This window comes from Rana temporaria, chromosome 4 (assembly GCF_905171775.1).
Source record: "Rana temporaria chromosome 4, aRanTem1.1, whole genome shotgun sequence".
In the NCBI taxonomy this organism is placed as follows: domain Eukaryota; kingdom Metazoa; phylum Chordata; class Amphibia; order Anura; family Ranidae; genus Rana; species Rana temporaria.
Window position 1 is genome coordinate 143,586,115 of NC_053492.1, and position 22,832 is coordinate 143,608,946.

General features: G+C 41.2%; 1 protein-coding gene across 1 annotated transcript in view; it reads left to right on the plus strand.

Moving 5' to 3' along the window:
- Nucleotides 1-11,834, plus strand: part of PCOLCE2 (procollagen C-endopeptidase enhancer 2) — an 88,813-nt gene extending 76,979 nt beyond the window's left edge. The window contains exons 7-9 of the mRNA XM_040349113.1: nt 6,006-6,089; nt 7,530-7,697; nt 11,239-11,834. Of these exons, the coding sequence (XP_040205047.1) occupies nt 6,006-6,089; nt 7,530-7,697; nt 11,239-11,369 (383 nt within the window). The 3' untranslated portion in view covers nt 11,370-11,834. The remainder of the gene's footprint in view (nt 1-6,005; nt 6,090-7,529; nt 7,698-11,238) is intronic.
- Nucleotides 11,835-22,832: the final 10,998 nt, after the last annotated feature.

Sequence of the window (22,832 nt, forward strand, 5' to 3'; positions counted from 1 at the left end):
GAACATGCTTTCTTTTTGGCTCGTCGAGTTTCTCAACAGTTTCCGCAACGAAAATGTACACACGACCGGTTTCCTCGGCAAAAAAATATCTCCCAGCAAGTTTCTTGCTGGTTTTTGCCGAGAAACTCGGTCGTGTGTACGAGGCCTAAGTGGTGCTGGGCTATAACCGTTAAGCTTCTAAAAAGTGTACATCTCTTACCAGGCTATTGTTTTGGGATAACTTTCCACATATTTTTGTGTCTTTGAGCCCTTTGACAACATTTTTTCAGATGTGCTTTTTTGATACAATTTTGAATTAGGTGATGCACCAGGGTTTTAACCATACTGTACAATGTATTTGGCCCCTTCTCTCCTTGTCCTAACTGCTTTCCCTTTTGTCCAACATTGTTACTCTAATGATCTTTATTCAAAAATAGTTCTTTCTGTTGTCTTGTGTAATAGTTTATCTCATACGTATGTATTCATAAAACCTTTATATTCCATTTTAGATGAATGCTCTTATCATTTTTTTTTTGTCTGTGTCTCATTGGCGAGTTTTCCCTTCACTTTCTTTCCCAAAAAGTAGAGGGAATTCCCCTGTTAGACAATTGTCACTGGAACCAATGTCACTAGTCCCATTTTAGACAGTTGTCACCAGAACAAATGTCACCCCTTTTCCCTTTTTCCAGTGAAAACTGTAAAAATTTGATTTACCATAATTTTCTGTCTGTATGGTAATGATCCTCAGGACAAATAGAGAGGGTGCATCTTCCCAGTGAGGACAGCTATGAAAGCTTGACGGGGTTCTAGCCCTATCGGATATACTCAGTCCAAGACTAAACAAAAGTTTCACTATACATACATTTACCATTACCAATTGACATTGGCAGAACATTTTTAATTTTTGTCAAAATTATCTTCTATTTGTACTACTAATCTCATGATCACCCAATACGAATGAACAAAGGCAGACATATTTAAAATCTGGGACAGGACAAGAGAGGAAGTGTGTTTTAAATGTCATTATAATGCTTTTGGTGCCAATGCATTATTTTCTATGCTCACATTATTCTTACTTCACAGTTGTACTGAATGCTGCTCTTCTATATGGGATCTGTAATTTTTACTCTGTAATTTATTTTGTTGGCACAATAAGGCTCCATGCACACTGAAGCTGATAAACTGCAGTTTATTGGCGTTTTTTTTAAAGCCTTTTTTTTTGCGTTTTTTTTATCCATTGAAAAAAAAAAAAAAAGGAAAAATAAAAATAAAAAAGCTACACTGAAAAACGCTCATTAAAGCTATTGCAAAAACGCCTAAGGCTCCTTTACACTGAAGCTGATAAACTGCAGTTAATTGGCGTTTTGGCTTTTTTTTTTTTAAAGCCCATAAACTGAACTCTATGTTAGCCTATGTGCCCATGCACACCTGGGCGTTTTTTAGTGTTAATGAGATTTGTAGTTTATTGGCTTTTTTCTGAACGCCCGAAATTTGCGTTCAAAGTGCAGTTTTTTGGCGGGAAAACCCGCAAAACGCAGAAAAACGCTCAAAAACGCAGGTACCAGCGTTTTTTTGTGTTTTTTAATCCATTGAAAAAAAAAGTAAAAAACAAAAAAAAAGCTACACTGAAAAATGCTGATTAAAGCTATTGCAAAAACGCTAAAAAAACATTGAAAGGCTCCCTTTAAAGCTACTGGCGTTTTTATTATAGCTTTTATCAGCTTCAGTGTGCATGGAGCCATCTTTTTTCTGATAAAAAAAAAAGATAGAATATTTGACAAATCCACTATAAACTCGTTTTAATTGCAGTCACCCAGTCAATCGGTCAGGCTCTATCTTGTACGGTCTAACTTTAAATTATTGGCTGCTATGGGTCAGTCACTGCAGTTGAAGTTCATGTAAAAGTGACACCAAAGTTTGTAAAACAATGTGGTTTGATGGCTGAAAAGTAGCACCATTAGGAATATGATTGACCTGGCCCTTCGTTAAATATACCTGATTGATACAATTCAGTGAATTGCAACATCTTTTTATTTTTAAACTAGCTACAAATACAGTACACAAATGCTTTTTTTTTATTGAATATCGCCATACCTGGAGGCTGGGACATTTTACATATGTAATTATTTTTCAATACGTGCGTCCTTTCGTTTTTGCCTTTGTCCAATATGTTCAGTTTTAGGTGCCCCAGTTACTTTAATCAGTATGATGTCTGAACATGATTTATTTGCTTATGCAATACGCCTGTATTTTTTTTTTTTTTTTCAGTCTGTAATGTCACAGTATTGAGTGAATCATTCTGCTTTACTAGAATCTTTAGCAGTGATGTAATATGGAAAGTATTTTGCTCACTGGGGAATAAATCATGGCCAATAATGTGTATGCCTAGTACATTCCTCTTAACTGCTACTGTCTAGGTAATGTTAACTCTAATGCCGCGTACACACGACACGTTTTTTGGGTTCTAAAAAAATATGTTTTTCAGGCTCTAGAAAAAACAACGTTTTTTTCAAGCCGATCAGTAAAACAGCTTTGCCTACACACGATCGTGAAAAAAAAATGTTCTAGCAAAGAGCGGTGACGTATCAAAAACGTACGAAGGCACTATAAATGAGAAGTTTCATTCGGATGGCGCCACCCTTGGGGCTGCTTTAGCTGATTTTGTGTTAGTAAAAGACAATTCGCGCTTTTCTGTTTGTTACAGCGTGATGAATGTGCTTACTCCATTACAAACAGTAGTTTTACCAGAACGAGCGCTCCCGTATCATAACTTGCTTCTGAGCATGCACGTTTTTTACACGTCGTTAAAGCCCACACGCGACAATTTTTTACAACCTTAAAAACGTTGTGAAAAAATAGAGCATGTTTGAAAATTTGAATGGCCATTTTTTAGATCGTGAAAAATGCTCTGAAGCCCACACACAATCGTTTTTAATGACATTTAAAAAAAAAACGTAATTTTTTGGAACCCGAAAAACGATCGTGTGTACGCGGCATTAGCCTATTACCAGGTTGTTGCCCTAAAACCCCAAGCCATGTGGATGACATTCCCCAAATCTGGAAATAGATTTGCTGTAAAAGATTTTATGAGAGTTGCCTATAGTTTTGCAGCTTCAAATTCCAATGTGTTACAGCTGTAGGTGGTGTAGCAACAAGTCCGACTCAGAACACCTAGTAATGACTTTGTAATGACCTAGAACAGATGACAGTGTCTGCATGATGCACTGTGGTCCAGTCCATAGAGTAAATAGCTGGATTGTGGATTGCTGTAATTGGAATATTATTACATGTCATCTAGGATTCCGTAAAACGGAAGTAAACTTGGGCACTTAAAAAAAGAAAAAAAAATTCCTCTGCAAGGCAATGGCATAATGTGCTAGTATGATTGCATGCAAGCACATTATGAAATACTTACCTTAGAACAAAGCCCTTCAGTGGAGTGTTGTCTCCGCTGACAGGGATTCCATCTTCATCCGGGCTTCCTTTTTGGGTTTGCGGGTTCCATCTGTATGAATGGCCGAGCTGCAATGATGTCACCCATCTGTGGCGTCTGGGTATGCCATCCTTTCAGAGCACATGTTTTGGTGACATCACTGGCTGCATCCCATGGGAATATCTCCTAAACAGTGCAAGTTTAGGAGATCTTCACTGTACCTACAGGTAAGTCTTATTATAGGCTTAACTGTAGGTAAAAGTTCAAAAGTAGACTTTGCTACCACATTAAGCTCAATTCACAAAACTCTGCACTTCATATTTGCCATGTGACTGCAGTTTTAAAATATCATTGGAGCTCAAATTAAATAACAGAAAACATAATTATTGACATTCAAACATTGTATAAATGTATAACATTTTGTATATATTCTTCTTTATTTATTTTAGTGAGAATTACATTTTTTATTTTTTTTTAGTCCGGTTGATTTTATATATTGCATTTTAATTGTTTGCATGCTCATATAGAGCCAGCAGGGGGAGATTTAAACACCTTTTCACATACTTTCTATGTTTTTCTTTTCTGCTTTGTTAAAAAAAAGGTATTTTGTATAAAGAAGCAGTATTTCAAACTGAAATTTAAACACAATTATATATATTAAATTAAGCAGGACTGAAGCTAATCTGAACTGTCATCCCCTTACTTACCTTCTCTGATGGAAGAGGCCTCCAGTGTTGTCTACATCTCAGCCAGTAAAAATCTAGTCCCGGGCTGCACTGTTAAGCCGTGTACACGCGATCGGTTTGTCCGATGAAAAAAGACAGATGAACTGTTTTCAGCGGACAAACCGATCGTGTGTGGGCCCCATCGGTCTTTTTTCCATTGGTGTAAAAAAATAGAACATGTTTTACATTTTCCTATGCATAATAAACCGATAGGAAATTCTGATCGTCTGTGTGGAACTCCATCGGAGAAAAATCCACACATGCTCAGAATCAAGTCGACGCATGCTCGGAAGCATTAAACTTTATTTTATTTTTTTCGGCTCGTTGTAGTGTTTTACGTCACTGCGTTTTGGCACAGTCCAAAAGTCCATCGGATTTGATTCCATCAGAAATCCAATCGTGTGTACAGGGCATAACTGTATTGCAGGAGCTACATCTTAAGAAAGTGAAAAAAATTAATTAACTAGCTAGTCTAATAAATGTTCTTCCACCATTGGTCTTAGTATGCCCCTAGACAGTGGAAAATCACTGGCTTAGGAAGGAAGGCAATAGCACCGGACAGCTGGCCTAGGCAGGCAAGAAGTATACATCTGGCCTTGGATATCATCACACACAGATATGTCGTTTTCTGGCATTCATTCCCTTTCCTCTATGAAAAATAGCCTCTCAAAGCCCCTGTTTAGACAATAGCCAATATAAGGGTTTTAATCCTAATTAGCCTCTGGAAGGTTTTTACCCCCTTTGTGACCAGGGTATTTTATGCTATTCAGCACTGTGTTATTTTAACTGGCAATTATATATATATATATATATATATATATATATATATATATATATATATATATATATAAAAAAATATACAGGGTATATGTGTGTGTGTGTATGTGTGTATATGTATATATATATATATATATATATATATATATATAGAGAGCTTTCTTTTGGTGCCATTTTGATCACCAATGGTTTTTTTTCTTTTATATATATATATATATATATATATATATATATATATATATATATTTTTTTTATATATAAACGAAAATTTAGAAAAAAAAATATTTTCTACTTTCTGTTAAGCCGAATGTATTCTGCTACATGTCTTTGGTAAAAAAAAATCCCAATAAATGTATAATTATTGGTGTGTGTGTGAAAGCTATAGCATCAAGCCGATACAAACTATGGTATATACTGGAATTTACAGTCAGTGATTTACAGTGTGGAAGACAATCTGGCGCTGGCTGGGAGGGACACTAACTGACACTGACATCACTAGCGACACTGATACAGTGATCAGTGATAATCCTGTACACTGTACTAATGACACTAATGGGTGACAGGGGTGATCAGAAGGGCAATTAAGGGGTTAAATGTGGGCCTAACAATGTATGTGTGCTTCTTTTACTTACAGGATCTGGCTGTCTTTTCTCCCTGAACTCAGAGCTGATTTCAGGGAGAACAAACAGCCAGATCACTGTTCTGTGTTTGGTGTTCTTTGTGTTTAAAAACACAGAACGCTGTGCTGTCATTGGCCACAGCCGATTTGCAGGTATATAGCCAAAATGATTGGCTGCAACTTGCTGACAAACTCGTGCTGTGTCCAGTCGCAGCACAGGTCAGCAGGGGGCGCGTGCCCGAAAACCAGGAAGTTAACTGCGATGTACAGGTATGTACTAGTGCCTGGCTGTGCCGTCCGCTAGCAGTAAATGTACAGTTGGTGGGCAGCAAGCAGTTAAGTACAGAGCCATTTTAATATTACTATTGTTTTTTATCATAAAATTTCATTTACATTTGAATTTATCATATAACGTAAGATCTATTGTTTTCTTGATTAACTGTGACTTGTTTATTTTATTTTTTTTATCTAGGTCTAAAACCAACAATTGCACTCTGCCAACAAAAATGCAGAAGGACTGGATCCCTGGAGAGCAATTACTGTTCAAGTAATTTTGGTATGGTGATAGGAATTCGATGATTTTTTTTTACTCCTTAATCAGTGACTTGAATTAGTAAGAGAGTGTGCTTGAATGTTGAGAAATGGCAAAAAAATATAGCTAAAGTTTGGAATCAGTACTCAGACTGCCCCGCCTGTGTCTTGCATTAGTGTCTGTGAGACTGTGACTCAAAGGATTCCTTGAGACATTTAGGAGAGAAAAGCATAAACATCTGTCCCAGGCAAACAGGGTAAACACAAATGGCCAGACAGAAGGTAAACTGTTACTATATAAAGGTCTTTATTCAGAATTTTGTATTGCTGGAACACTGTGTATATTTTCACCTGACAAGGACAGGTTTGTCACGCTGAAAACCAAATCTATACGGTACTCTGTTATGATTTCGTTTCACTGTGACACATGCTAAAAATAAATTCATGGGCAGATTTATTATATATTAATGCAAACTAATCTTGGTACAAAGTGAATCAATAAAACAACTCAAATATACCCATATATCCTACCATATAGCATATATAGAGGTATATTACAGCTGTATTACTGTTGTACAAAATGTTTCATTTTTTTACAACCGTTCAGATTTAGTATCCCTTGAAGTCCTCCTGAGGAAGCGAGGTTAGCCTTTGAAACGTGTAGAGGCACAAAAGAGCTATACAAGGGCCCCCTATGTATTTTGGGAGAACTTATGCCATATGTGTTATGGGTAACTTTGTTTGGGGTCCAATATAGCAAAAAGAGATGCTCGATCGGGGTAAATTTTCCTTGCGGCTTCACTGCCCGGTTCCCTACTGCGCTTGCGCGAGGAGCAATCGCTTTCCCAGTGGTCCCCGCTGTCTCCTGAGACCAGTGTGTTTCCCAGAAGGCAGGGCGGGGGGGCAAGGGGGCTAGTGGAGTGACTTCTGTGGGAGTTATTCCCGGAAGTGGGTGCAAATACCTGTATTATACAGGTATCTGCACCCCCCTCCCCCTGAAAGGTGCCAAATGTGACACCGGAGGGGGGAGGGTTTCGAAAAGCGTAAGTTCCATTTTTGGGTGGAACTGTGCTTTAAATAATAAAAATGAAGTAAATAGCACCTTTGGCTTGTGGTGCTCAAATGCAGTGTAGTTCTGCTTTAATAGTTCTTTTACACTGCTACTCAGCATCCAGATTTTTTACAAGTAAACTAAATGATATCCATGTACTCAAGCAAATGTGGTCAGCATTAATTTGGAGTTTTCTTTTCTGAATGTTATCTATGCAAGTACTAACAAGCTGAGTATGTATGCTGAATGCCAAGTAAGGGCTAAAGTCACTTTACCTGGCTGATAATATAAATAACATTGGGGCTTACACTATTCCACTCCTGCTTCCTGGCATTATATAATTAAGAGTGCTTCTCATGTAACGACTGTAAAGATCTGAGCTTAATATGCCATTTTTTGTTTTTTGTTCTTCAGTGATCACTGGCATGGTTATAACAACAGTAAGCAAAGGAGGAAGTGTACACGCAACGCTGTCCATTATCAATGTTTACAAAGAGGGGACACTGGCCATCCAGCAGGCCGGGAAGTCAATGAGTGCCAAGATCATAGTGGTGTGCAAACAGTGTCCGCTGGTCAGAAGAGGTCAGTTGCAAAATGCAATGTTAAACTTTGATTTATGAAAATAAACATAACCCAGCAGGGCAGAAATAAAGCTGAATTCCAGATATCGTGTTTTATGTATAGTTGGGCCAGCTTGGGCCAATGTAAGTACCATGTTTCCCCTGAAAATAACAACTGCCCTGAAAATAGGACCTACTGTGATTTTCTACGAGGGCTGCAATCTAAGCCCTTCCCCTGAAAATATAAGTCCTAGTTTAAAGTGGTTGTAAAATCATATAATCCATTCTATTACAGTATTATATAATGTACAATGTGTGTGTTTCTGTTACATAATTGTGCCAAATACCTTTGTTAACCACTTAAGGACCGCCGCACGATGATATAGGTCGGCAGAATGGCACGGCTGGGCACATAGACGTCCCCTTTAAGAGCCCAGCTGTGGGTCGCGAGCACCCGCCGCCAGCGCGCCTGCGACCCGGTCCGAAGCTCCGTGAGCGCGCCCGCGGGACCCGCGGACCCGATCGCCGCAGGTGTCCCGCGATCGGGTCCCAGGAGCTCAAGAACGGGAGAGGTGTGTGTAAACACACCTTCCCCGTTCTTCTCTGTGGCAATGTCACTGATCGTCTGTTACCTGATATAGACGATCACTGATGTCACACGTCCAGCCCCGCCCCCCTACAGTTAGAAACACACACGAGGTCACACTTAACCCCTACAGCGCCCCCTAGTGGTTAACCCCTTTGTTGCCATTGTCATTTTCACAATAATCAGTGCATTTTTATAGCACTTTTCGCTGTGAAAATGACAATGGTCCCGAAAATGTGTCAAAAGTGTCCAATGTGTACGCCATAATGTCGCAGTCATGAAAAAAAAATCGCTGATCGCCACCATTAGTAGTTAAAAAAATGATTAATAAAAATGCCATAAAACTATCCCCTATTTTGTAAACGCTATAAATTTTGCGCAAACCAATCGATAAAAAATCGGTAGAAGAATACGTATCGGCCTAAACTGAGGGAAAAAATGTATATCTTATTTGGGGATATTTATTATAGTAAAAAATATTGCAAATCTATTTTTGTTTATAGCGCAAAAAATATAAAACATAGAGGTGATCAAATACCACCAAAAGAAAGCTCTATTTGTGGGGAAAAAAGGACGTCGCACGTCTGCGCAATTGTCAGTTAAAGCGATGCAGTGCCAAATCGCAAAAAGGGGCAAGGTCCTTAACCTGCATATTAGTCCGGGTCTTAACTGGTTAAAGTGGTGCTCTGCTGACCCCCCCGCTGCTCTTCTCCCAGCTGTCAGGGGGGGATCTCAGGCCCCAGGGTTGCCAACTTTCAGTAAATTTACGAACAGTTTGTAAAATCTCTACTTTTTGCATCTGTCCTTGAATGTCCATTACGGACATGTAGGCTGCATGTCCGTAATGGACATTCATGGACAGATACAACAATTATGACTTTTACAAACTGTTTGTAAATTTACTGAAAGTTGGCAACCCTGTCAGGCCCCCCTTCTGCAGTGCTCGGAAAAGAGCTCCGGCAAGTCCAGAAAGCGCTCAGTGGCGCTGTAATGAAGGTATTTGGCACAATTATATTACAGAAACACACATTGCATGGTATATAATACTGTAATAGAGTGGATTATGGGATTTTACAACCACTTTAACTTTAACACTGGGGATTCCTGACAGACAGGGAGAGAGAGAGAGAGAGAGAGAGAGAGAGAGAGAGAGAGAGGGAGAGAGAGGGAGAGAGAGAGGGAGAGAAGACGGCACATTACATCATAAGACCTACCCCAAAAATAAGCCCTTCCATGTCTTTTGTTGCCAAAATTAATGTAAGACACAGTCTTATTTTCAGGGAAACGCGGTATACATATTCCATACCTGGCTGATCCCTGTGGAAGCAGAAAATAACTACTACAATGATCCTCACTGTTCAAAGTCCTGTGCCGAGCAGCTGCCCTGCTGTATAGTAATGACTCACTCAGCATGGGCACCATTCAGAGAACAGCTTGCATCTTCCTCAATAAATGCAAAGTGGAGAGGTGGAATGGTGACTTCCCAATCTCCACCTTGTCCAATTAGAGAACACTTTGCTTTCATTGGGAAAAATGCAAGATGTTTATTGAATGGTGCCCTTGCCAAGTGAGCGACCCCCTGTGGTTACAATGCAGCAGGGCAGCTGCTCAGCACAGGACCCAGAGGACAGTGATGATCAATGTAGTAGTGGTGGCTACTAAGGTGATTCTCCACTTCCACAGAGATTAACTAAGTATGGAATACGTATACTTAAAGCGGAAGTAAACCCACCGATTCAACAGTTTCAAAAAGCAGTTACATTTCCGGCATGCCGGGATTGCTAACTGTCCCATTGGTTGTGGTCTCAACCAAACGGTCAAACCATCCAATGGATGGTGTCATAACTGATCACATGTGCAGCACCATGGCAGTTGAAGATTAAATATAGGCCAAGATGGCAGCTTCCTTGGCTGAAAATGATAGGTGGGTTTACATACACTTTAAATTGGTCCAAGTTGGACCAACATAACTATGCAGAGAAAACTATATAAAAAAGCTGAAATTTAGCTGTAAAGTGTAACTGTAGGCAAAAAAAAAGACTAAGCTGTCCTGTATATGGGACATTTACATTAGGTCCCTGGCTCAACTGCTAAATGGCCAGAATAGTTGTCAATCAGCCAGCATTGGGCAGAGACTGCAGCAGATTTACCACTGGCAGGGGTACTTACAATGATCTGCTTTTATTTATTCATGTAAAATCTTTATTCTATTCTTTATTTATTTTTTCTGCAACTGCAGTGTGAGCTGGAGTATGGCTTCAGTTTGTTAGTGTATCTAAATTTGTTAGTACATAAAGCACTCCCCTCCCCCCAGACTGACAATGCTGCTGTCCAAATGTGCCCCCTGTGCTCCTTCATCCAGAATGGGGGCACTCTAATACAGGAGATGTGTTACTGGCCAGATCACCAGGTGGAAACAAAGGGAAAAGCCTGAAGAAAGAATACTAATGCAGCCACCACATCTAAGGCTCAGGCCTCGTACACACGACCGAGTTTCTCGGCAAAAATCAGCAAGAAACTTGCTGTGTTTTGTTTTTTTTTTTGCCGAGGAAACCGGTCGTGTGTACATTTTTCGACGAGGAAACTGTCGAGGAACTCATCGAGCCAAAAAGAGAGCATGTTCTCTTTTTCCTCGACGGGATGGAGAAAATTGGCTCGCCGAGTTCCTCGACAGCCTCACAAGGAACTCGACGAGCAAAACAATGTGTTTCGCCCATCGAGTTCCTCGGCCGTGTGTACGAGGCTTCAGAAAAATGCGATATATTAAATTTTTGATTTTGAGTTTAATAACGCTTTAAATATGCAACATTTTGGCATAACTCAGATCCTTTTTTCAGACTTTGTACATTTCCGGATGGGGGGTGCGGCATTTAAAAAAAAATCTGCATGTGATTGGGAATTAATTCTGAACATGAGCATTCTTTTCAAATATGATTTGATAGTGAGTGTCTAATTTGTTCTCCAATTTCCTCCACAGGCTTGAATTATATTATCATGGGCCATGTAGATGAAGAAGGCAGAGCAAAGGTCTTTCCCAACAGCTTTGTCATGAGCTTCAAGACGAAGAACCAAAAAATGCTGAACACACTGAAAAATAAGAGATGTTAGACACCATTTCTATTTTTAACAAATTTGACTGTGTTTCCCCTGTTTCAAGAGGGAAATTAAATGTACCCACAGTTCAATCCATCAAGAACACTGACTTGTACTGGGCCTACGGCACAGTGACAGCTGCAATGGGCAGCCATCTTCTACAATTGTACTTATTAGCACCTCCACTTGGGGGTGCTGTCAAATAAGCTTCTCCCATCGAGATTCCAGTGATTATAAACTGAACTGTTCTAGGTTCTGACTACTTTTGAATTTGTTTTATTTATACATTTCTGAAAACTTTGAGAAATATATTTTTAGTAATTAATAATATGGTCTTGTAACATATGAAAATTTCTAAGTGCAATATTTATACTTTTTTCTTCTTTTGATCGAGATTGTTTTTTTTTTCAGTGAAATATGTCTTTTTAAATGCTGGTTTGTGTGCGACCTATGCTTAATAAAGCCTATTCACAAATGTTATTTCATGGTTATGAAAATATACACTAATAACAATGCACTTATTAACAACTAAGTTAAAATAGAAAACTTCAATCCAGGAAACGTTGTACTCTGGCAACGTGGGAAAGATCACTTATTTTAAACTGAATTGCATTTTACTGTTTAAGTTTAACCTAATTCACTTTCCGTTCAATTCCCCACCATTATACAGGCTTAGTTGCTGTCATATGGGGGGGGGGGGGCGGGGGGTGTCTTTCCCACTGGCTATACACTGGTAGAATTTTGTACAAATGATTTTATTTTAATAACCTTCGTTCAATGTTCTAATCATTAATGGGGTCAAATCGATGGTCATTTTCAACCATAGTTATGAGAAAATTCAATAAAACAGGATGAGGCCTCATACACACGACCGTTTTCCTCGATAGAATCCATCAGGAAACTTGGTGGGAGAGCTTTTTTGCCGAGGAAAACTGTCGTGTGTATGTTTTTCATGGAGGAAACTGTCGAGGAACTCGACGAGGAAAAAAGAGAACAAGTTCTCTTTTTCCTCGACGGGAGTCTCAATTTCCTCGTCGTGTTCCTCGTCGGGCTGGTTTTCGACGAGAAACGCGAGCGTGTGTATGCTAAGAAACCCGCGCATGCTCAGAATAAAGTATGAGACGGGAGCTCACCTTCGGTAAAAGTAGCGTTTGTAATGGAGATAACACATTTTTCACGCTGTAACAGACTGAAAAGTGCAAATCGTCTCTTACCAAACTTTTACTTAACACGCAGTAACATGAGATTAGCAAAAGCAGCTCCAAGGGTTGTGTCAGTGGAATCGAACTTCCCCTGCCGTTGTATGTGTTGTACGTCACCGCGTTTGAGAATAAGGAGATTTTGTCTTGACCGTGTGTACGCAAAGCAAGCTTGTCGAGTTCCTCGACAAACCTAACAAGGAACTCGTCGAGGAAAACGATGTGTCTTTTCCGACGAGTTCCTCGGTCCTGTTTGCGAGGCCTAACAGTAACTGCTTTATGTTCAGGAAAGTTCATTCATTCCAAAATAGAATGTTAAAAGCAAAGGAACTTTTGAAGTACTTTTAACTGACAGTCGTCAAGTCATCAAATGTACTAAGAATTTTCTCACAAATGTTCATCCAAATTTTCGTATGAATGTTCTTAGAAACATTTGTTTGAAAATCTACTAGTGTATGGCCAGCTTAATGGAGAAGTACGGACAAAACTCGCTTGGAGAAGCTGTAGTTCGTTATGCAGTCCTGTGAGACGTTTTCAGCAGACAGAGGGCTGAAGCCCGCTGTCAGCTGACATCATAGGGCCGGTCCAGGCTGGGGAAAGATCATGACTATATGGTTGGGACTTGCCCACATGCCTGGACTAGCACCCTGCTCGGCCTCTCAGCGAGCCACTGAGATCCTGAGCCAGCCATTCCTGTCCCCTCCACAGCCCAGCGCTCCAGGGAGGGGGCAGAGCATAGAGCCATTGACCGACAGTCACCGCCTCTCTGCTCATGGAGCACTGAGAACCAATCGATCAGCAGTGATTGATCGCTCAGTTCTCAGCCTTAGAGCCAGTGGGGGACAGATGCAGCATCGGACCAATGCTGCATCCACCTAAGTGAGTATGATTAGAAAAAGACAAGAAAACCTCAGCCTCTCTTTAAAGATGGATTTCCTTTCAGTCCTTGAGGTGACTAGAGCAACAAAGGAGAGTACACGCAACAGGCATTGAAGAAAGTGGGAAACTAAATACTGCTACTTTTTTTTAAAGATGTTAAACTAACCTGCTCCATATTGCACAGAAAGGTCTCTTACCTCCTCTTCTGGCAGTCCCCTTGCTGGTACTGTCTTTTAAGGAGGCACCCTTGTGTGCGTGCTCCTGAGCCAGGTTGTGTGTGGGCCATAAAACAGGAAAGGTAAAATAGAAATTTTATATACAACAGGATATGCCCCCTAAAAATTAAATTGTATATAAAACTAAGACAGCACTGGAGCAGCTTGGTAACTGAACCTGAAGCTTTGTCCTGTAATTTAAAAGCTGTTAACTATGCCCCTTGTTACATTATCCTATGCTGCATGACTCCCCAGTATATAAACTAAATCCACTCAGAATTATAATTTAGCTACTAACTGAAAGTCAACATGAGGACTGACCTGACCTAGCAGAGACCCTGGAGAATACAATGGCAGTCGTTGCAACTTTTTATCTTGCACGGTATTTGTGCAGCAATTTTTCAAATGCTTTTTTTGGGGGGAAAAAGGAACAGTTTCATGCTTAAAATGTGAAAGATAATGTTACGCCACGTAAATAGATACCTAACATGTCACGCTTAAAATGTGCACACACCAGTGGAATGACGCCAAACGTTGGTACTTAAAAATCCCCATAGGCGACGCTTTCAATTTTTTTACTGGTTACATGTTTTGAATTAGAGGAGGTCTAGGGCTACAATTATTTCTCTCGCTCTAACGTCCGCGGCAACACCTTACATGTGTGGATTGAACAGTTTTCATATGTGAGCGGGACTTATGTATGTGTTCACTTCTGTGTGCGAGCACATGGGGACAGGGGTGCTTTAAAAAAAAAGGTCCTCTTTACAGTGAGATCTAGGGTCAATAAGACCCCAGATCTCACCTCTAGGCAGGGGAGAAAAAAAACTATTTGCTTCCCAGCCAAGACGCCGCCGTTTGTTTGAATGCAGAGGCCGGGCGTGACATCTTAACTTCGCGCACGGCCTCCGAATGATCATAGAGACTCCAGGGGCCATCTGGTCCGCCGGAAATCTCTATGGTCAGCATCCGGGGCCGGCGGATCCATTTTCCGACAAACTGATGGCAGGGGTGATTTGGTAGACGCACCGGAGGGTGGCAGGAAGGGGGTCGTCCTATCTGGCCGCCCGTAAGAATGATCAATCGGCTGACCAGCCGCTATGATTGTTTTTATGGTGTAGGGAATTGCTGGCTCTAAAAGACAATATCTGAAAGATGCCTGTAGCTGCACCCATCATTCAGATATCCCTGCTCAAAGTCAAGGATGATGTCATATGACGGCCGGCAGGCGGGAAGTGGTTAAAATGTTGAGAAATTAGGTCAGGCCCCTGCCCCAATAACTTGTTTTATTTTATTTTAATAACTTTTAGATCCTGATAGTATAGGTTCCTTGGTCTGCTCTACATTCAGTGCCTCTGGGTCACACATAAATCCACATAGACAAGGTGTGGCGCTGGTTTTCCACTTGCTTGTCTGTAAACACACACTAGTAACTCCTGAAAATCCTAAGAGACTTAAAATACGTATTAGTAACCTAGCACAATCCCTCTGGAAACATTGACCAGTCCAATAAATATTCATAACTTCAAAAAAATATTATTTATCCTAGCTCAAACCTCTGGAACACACCAACAGAAGCTGGCTAGAGTAACGATAATAGAGCTTAAGGATTCTAATACGACATCCATAAAAATCCAGACAGCTCGGCTAACTACACCCTGGGGTGTGATCCCAACACTGACAAACAGAGAACATTGAGCTGTCATATGTCCATGAAGAAAACTATTGACCAAGGATACTATCTTTCACGCTGATCTTTGCATGTGGCAAGCTATGAATCTAATGTCAGCTTAGCTTGGGTAAGCCAAACAATGGTATGGAACAATCTGGGGAATGCAATAATGTAGTAGCGTCACTTTTCTGGTAGTATTGCCCGTTATTATGGCCTGCGCCTAGCTCATGAAAGCCTTGTGCCAGTTTCAGTACAAGAACATGTGCCAGATTCATGTCGTTTTTACTACAGATTCTAAAAGAATTAACATCTGTGTTCCCGTTTGGGAGATTCACCCTTCCGCTTTGTCCTGTTTACCGTTAACACCACCGAAAGTGAAAGTGATAGAAAATCACAAATTTTGAGTTGTCACCAGAACCAGAATAGAGCGGAAATCCTCCTACGGGACACTAGTTCTGGTGACACTGTTTACAACCAGAGAATACCTCACTTTCGGGGAATTTCCACTCATTTCCTGTTTCGGTAACAAGACAAAAAAGTGAAGGAAAATCTCACGAATGGGGCACAGATGGCAAAAATAAAGATGACAGGGGTTATAAACCTCCCTTAAGCAAAATGATGTGAAATAAAAATAAAAAAAAGCCTTGAGTTCTACTTTAATCTCACAAGATCTCTTGAACCATGTGCTAAAATATTCGTTTGGAATAGACTTGCCCGTCAGGGGAGGTTTATGTAGGTTGCTATTGATCGCCTCTCCTTAAGCCTAGTACACACCATACCAGTCGAAGCCGCTGTATTAGAAATCCGATGTTGGTACAGCAATCTCCCCTGCCACCCCCCACCAGAACACTCCGCTCAGCACTCTTTGCTGATCGGTAGCCAGTCGGCTGCTGGTTTTTCAGCATGCTTGTCTGACATTTGGCCTGTGTGTGCGAGGCCTGAAGCCTTCTATACGCGACCGGTTTTCTCGGCAAAAACCAGCAAGAAAACTGCTTCTTGCCGAGATTACCGTTCGTGTGTACGAGGCTTTCAGATTTCTCGTTAGGAAATCTGGCCAGCATCTCATTAAATGGCGTTAACGTAACATTGACACACTGCAGATCGCAACTGTAGTGCAATTTAAACGTGGTGCATGAAATGTATGGAAAGCGTGTTTCCCGCACAACTTTCTGGTGTTAATGGACCCATACAGCAGCTTCCTATTTCTGGGTGTGTAACTCAAAATGATTGAACACCACACGCCACACCACTAGCATTTCCAATAGGATGCCAGCAATGGCTTCCCCAATGCTGCTGTCATAACCCTTGTTCTTTATTGAAATGCTAATATTCTACTTCTGATTTCATGTTTTCCCTGAAACTATTGCTACAGTAAGTGTAACTGATTGAAATGTTATTTCATAGCAATCGTTAATAGAATAAAATGGGAAAACTATGATAGGGTAACAGGCACACTCTCCCTGGGCTAAGGGTTAAATAATCCGCATTTATGGCTGGCACTCGTATATAGCCACCTCCCTTCAAATTTTGCCACATCAAGCTTTGGAATAACACCAAGACACATTTTACTGATCTCTTGTTAATACAGTGATATTTTCCTTCCTCACTGAGAAGTATAAAGTTTGCCCAAATCCACACCCTGGCTGGACTGTCCTTCTCATGTGTAATAACACAGTTAAAGATAAAGTACAGCAAAGTGCATTGAAACTGAGGACAATAACTGCTATATACAATCCAGAACTGAAATATACGATAAGTAACCCTTCATTGTTATGTGTGTATGAATAGAAAGGACTTCCTGGATGTATTGTAAGAGAGACCATCCAACACTCAAGTGCTCTATAGTTTACACATTCCATAAATAGCGCCAAGCCACCGAGACTGAAGTTAACTATCACAATTGGCAAGAATGCTTTCAAAGTAAAAATCAGAAGAAATGTCAGCTTTTATCACATGTTTAGAAATAGCTCACTTTTTAAAGTACAGTAAATTTTAAATATGTTATCTTTATAAAATAAATGATTATTCACAAACGCGTTTGTAAAAGATGACAGCAACCTGGCGCTGCTTGTTTTAGGCACAGATACTTAGGGATTTTTTTATTTTATTTATTTCTTATTTTCTAATGTGGGATGGTTAGGTGCTATTAAAGCGGAGGTTCACACAAAAAGTGAACCTCCGCTTTTTGGATCCCTCCCCCCTCCGGTGACACATTTGGCACCTTTCAGGGGGGAGGGGGGTGCAGATACCTGTCTGAGACAGGTATTTGCACCACTTCCGGGCCTGATTCCCGTGAGGAATCCAGCCTGTGACGTCTACCCCCCCCCCACTGTCTTCTGGGAAACACTGTTCCCATTAGAGAGCGGGGACCAGTGACGGCGCGCCGCGATCCTCGCGCATGCGCAGTAGGGAATCGAGCAGTGAAGCCGTCAGGCTTTACTTTCCGATTCCCTCACCGAGGATGGCGGCTGAAGCAGCCGAGGACCGAGCGATTGCTCATCCTCGGCTGCTGACATCGCGGGCGCGCTGGACAGGTAAGTGTCCTTTTTTTAAAAGTCAGCAGCTGCCGTATTTGTAGCTGCTGACTTTAAAAAAAAAAAATCGGCCGAACCTCCGCTTTAAACTGATACTAAAGTCTCACTTTTTTTCCGTTAAAAATAACAAACATGTAATACTTACCTGCCCTGTGCAGTGGTTTTGCACAGAGCAGCCAAATCCTCCTCTTCTCGGGTCCCTCTTTGGTGCTTCTGACCCCTCCCTCCCGTTGAGTGCCCCTACAGCAAGAAGCTTGCTATGGGGGCACCCGAGCCACGGCTAGGCCCCACCCCTCTATTTCCTCATTGGCTCAATGACTTTGATGGGCAGCAGTGGAAGCCAATGGTACCACACTGCTGTCTCAGCCAATGAGAAGGTGAGTCGTTGACAGCCGAGTCTCACAAAATCTCTGGATAGAGATGGGGCTCAGGTAAGATTAAGGGGGGGCTGCTGCACACTGAAGGCTTTTTATCTCATGGCATAGAATGCATTAAGATAAAAAACCTTCTGCCTTTACAACCACTTTAACTAGTTAACCACTTCCGGACCGCCGCATGTACATTTACGTCGGCAGAATGGCACGGACAGGCACATCAACGTACCTGTACGTGCCTGCCTAGACGTGGGTCCGATCGGGACCCCCCCCCCCCCCCATACATGCGGCGGTTCCCGTGGCTTCAGGAGCGATCCGGGACAAGGGCGCGGGCTTCTAGCCACCCCCTCGCGATCGGTCCCCGGAGCTGGAGAGCCGTGTGTAAACACGGCTTCCCCGTGCTTCTCTGTGGCGGCGTATCGATCGAGTGATCCCTTTTATAGGGAGACTCGATCGATGACGTCAGACCTACAGCCACACCCCCCTACAGTTGTAAACACACACTAGGTGAACCCTAACTCCTACAGCGCCCCCTGTGGTTAACTCCCAAACTGCAACTGTCATTTTCACAATAAACAATGCAATTTAAATGCATTTTTTGCTGTGAAAATGACAATGGTCCCAAAAATGTGTCAAAATTGTCCGAAGTGTCCGCCATAATGTCGCAGTCACGAAAAAAATCGCTGATCTCTGCCATTAGTAGTAAAAAAAAAAAAATAATAAAACTATCCCCTATTTTGTAAACGCTATAAATTTTGCGCAAACCAATCGATAAACGCTTATTGCGATTTTTTACCAAAAATAGGTAGAAGAATACGTATCGGCCTAAACTGAGGGAAAAAAAATTTTATATATGTTTTTGGGGGGATATTTATTATAGCAAAAAGTAAAAAATATTGCATTTTTTTCAAAATTGTCGCTCTATTTTTGTTTATAGCGCAAAAAATAAAAACCGCAGAGGTGATCAAATACCACCAAAAGAAAGCTCTATTTGTGGGGAAAAAAGGACGCCAATTTTGTTTGGGAGCCACGTCGCACGACCGCGCAATTGTCTGTTAAAGTGATGCAGTGCCGAATTGTAAAAACCCCTTGGGTCATTTAGCAGCATATTGGTCCGGTCCTTAAGTGGTTAACGACCGACTCACGCCGATATAGGTCGGTAGAATGGCACGTACAGGCAGATTAACGTACCTGTACATCGCCTTTCAAACACGGCATTGTGGGCTCGCATGCCGTGAGCTCTGTGACTGTAATCGCAGGTCCCGCGGACTCGATGTCCACGGGGATACCCGCGATCGTCTCACATAGAGGAAGAACGGGGAAATGCCAATATAAACAAGCATTTCCCCATTCTTCCTAGTGACAAGACACTGATTACAGCTCCCTATTGCACACCTGCAGTATATCTATCAACAAACATACATGGCTGTATTCAATAAACATGAGTTTAGACTTTTCACATTTTACTGGCGACATGCTTTTCCAGATCAGTGACTCAATAGGTTGTGCAGCCAGGAGAAAAATGATAGGCTCTTTGAAAACAAGTCAACGATGGCAGCTCTAATATTAGTGTTTTCAAAGGTTCAGATACATTTATAATAAATATTCAGAAATATTCACAATATTCAATCCTAATAATAAGGTTAGGTTAAAATTTAAACCTAAGCACAAGGGCCCATAGTGTCCTTGTTGTATGCCTATCATTGTACTATATGGATGGAGGACCTATTTAAAGTAGAGTTTGAAAACAGCATGCGCTTTATGGTGTACAGTAGATGCTTAATTTCCATCCAAAGACAGTGGGCCAGATTCAGATAGGTCAGCGGATCTTTAGATCCGCGTAACCTATCTGATTTACGTTACGCCGCCGCAAGTTTTTGAGGCAAGTGCTTTATTCAGAAAGCACTTGCCTCTAAAGTTGCGGCGGCGTATCGTAAATCCCCCGGCGGAATTCCGTGGCTAGGGGGAGTGTAACATTTAAATCAGGCGCGTCCCCACGCCAAACGAACTGCGCATGCGCCGTCCGTCATATTTCCCAGCGTGCATTGCTCTAAATGACGTCGCTAGGACGTCATTGGTTTCGACGTGAACGTAAATTACGTCCATCCGTATTCGCGAACGACTTACTCAAACGACGTAAAATTTCAAAACTCGGCACGGGAACGACGGCCATACTTAACATAGGATACCCCTCACATAGCAGGGGTAACTATACCTCGGAAAAAGCCGAACGCAAACGACGTAAAAAAAATCCCCCCGGCGGTCGTTTGTTTCTGAATCGGCGGAAATCCTCATTTGCATATTCGTCACATAAAAAAAACGAAACGCCACCTAGCGGCCGGCCTGGAATTGCAGCCTAAGATCCGACGGTGTAAGTCACTTACACCTGTCGGATCTTAGGGAGATCTATGCGGAACCTGATTCTGAATCAGGCGCATAGGTCCGACCGACGGAACTCAGAGATACGGTGGCGTATCAGGAGATACGCCGTCGTATCTCTATCTGAATCTGGCCCAGTATTCCCAATGCTTTTTCCTGAGCATGACAATTAAAATACGCATGTAGCCTTTCATGGTCTGGTGTAAGAATTGTTAAATTACATGTAGCTAAATAGCTACTGCTGGGTATTATCAACATTTTTCATACTAAAATCAATTTTCAGCTCACAACATTCTATGAGTTTCTTAAAACCTTTGCAATATTGCATGAGATGGAAAATCTAATTCCATTTAATTTTCCAAGCTAGTAACACAAAACTGTTACATCAATTTCACACGTCTTGCTGAAAAGATATATGACCATGAAAGGCATCTTGATTTTTTAAACACATATTTGAAAATATGAGAGTGATCTCATTTTCCTGTAATCAGTCTAGGTATTTTACAGTCAATAAATTCATATTAGTTTTCATAAGTGTTATAATCTCTGCTTTGCACATTTATCTCCAAAGAAATAGTCCAGCATGTCCTGGCTCTTGTCTATGGTTTCAGTTGTATGTGGGTTGAATAAAGTCAAAAACTTTTCTGGAAATGATAACTGACAATACTATTATTTTTATATTTTGTGTAATTTCATGAGAAATCAACTAAAGACATAGCATTGCAAAGTAGCCGATATCCAAAATTAAACATATGATAAACAATAAGATGGTTGAATTTTAGAGGTCATAGAAGGAAGAGCTATGCCAAACTGTGACTTAGCTGTAACCCAATGCCCATCATTGAGGGGGTCAAACTTGCAAAGAGCAATTACCTGAAATCCACTGCAGTTTTGCCTTTTTACCCGTACCCTATTATTGATCCCCAAATCATTCCCTTAATCCAGTTCAGAGCTTCTTCTCTACCAGCATTGGTTCGTAGGTAGATGGTGGTCTTACTGTACAGTTATTGCATCACCAATGCACAGTACACTTCAATTCTCTCCTTGTTAATGTATTTGAGTCCTAGCGTTAAATAGTAACCTATTCAAGTTATAGTTACAACTGCAATCCAGCCTAAAAATTCTGCTACGCAATTCCTGCTTCCATTCCAGCCTCATTCCAGTCTTCTGTTGTAGTACTGAACTCTTTGCCCCTGTTCTCTGCATCAGCTTAACCTATTTGGCCCCAGTCCTGTTGCTGCCTCCCAGTTCCAATATCTCCCTCTACATTCCCATTCTGGACAGACCTCCTGGCTGACCCTAGGTTTATGTACTGTACTTCTGTATCCTACCTGTATTTGGGATACCGCTTGCCAAGCTATTTCTACCGACTCTTCCAGTTGAACAAAATTCGACTCAGGTTCACCTTGGCAAAAGCAGCTTTCGTTGGCCTGATGAGTCTTTCACTCCTGCAGGGTAGTTCACAGTTGTTGTGAATGGGCATGATGGTTTTTCAGTTAAACTGGGGTCAATATATGCTCTCCACTTAGCAGCACAGCATTGGGGATGCCTTGTAGTTTTGGTTATGCCCTATGTAATTTATACACACATGCTTTTGGATACACTTATTATACTGTACGTAGACCATGATTAATCATGCTGCAATAGCACTTCGTTTAGATTAAAGGGGTTGTAAAGGTACATTTTTTTCCCCTAAATACTTTCCTTCACCTTAGTGCAGTCCTCTTTCACTTGCCTCATCCTTCAATTTTGCTTTTAAATGTCCTCATTTCTTCTGAGAAATTCTCACTTCCTGTTCTTCTGTCTGTAACTACACGCAGTAATGCAAAGCTTTCTCCCTGGTGTGGAGAAAGCCTCTTAAGGACGGTGGGGGCGAGCAGAAGTGTCAGGACGCCCACTAACACACAGCTCCTTTCTCTATCTGCAAAGTAGAGAGTGTCCTGACTTGCCTGCTCGCCCCCTCAAGAGGCTTTCTCCACACCAGGGAGAAAGCCTTGCATTACGGTGTGTAGTTACAGACAGAAGAATAGGAAGTGAGGATTTTTCAGAAGAAATAAGAACATTTAAAAGCAAAATCGAAGGATGAGGTAAGTGAAGGAGGACTGTACTAAGGTAAAGGAAGCTATTTAGGGATAAAAAAAATGTACCTTTACAACCCCTTTAAATAGTGTGATTAGCACTTAGGCTCATGCTAAGTACACACAGGGGGCTAGATTCAGATAGATTAGC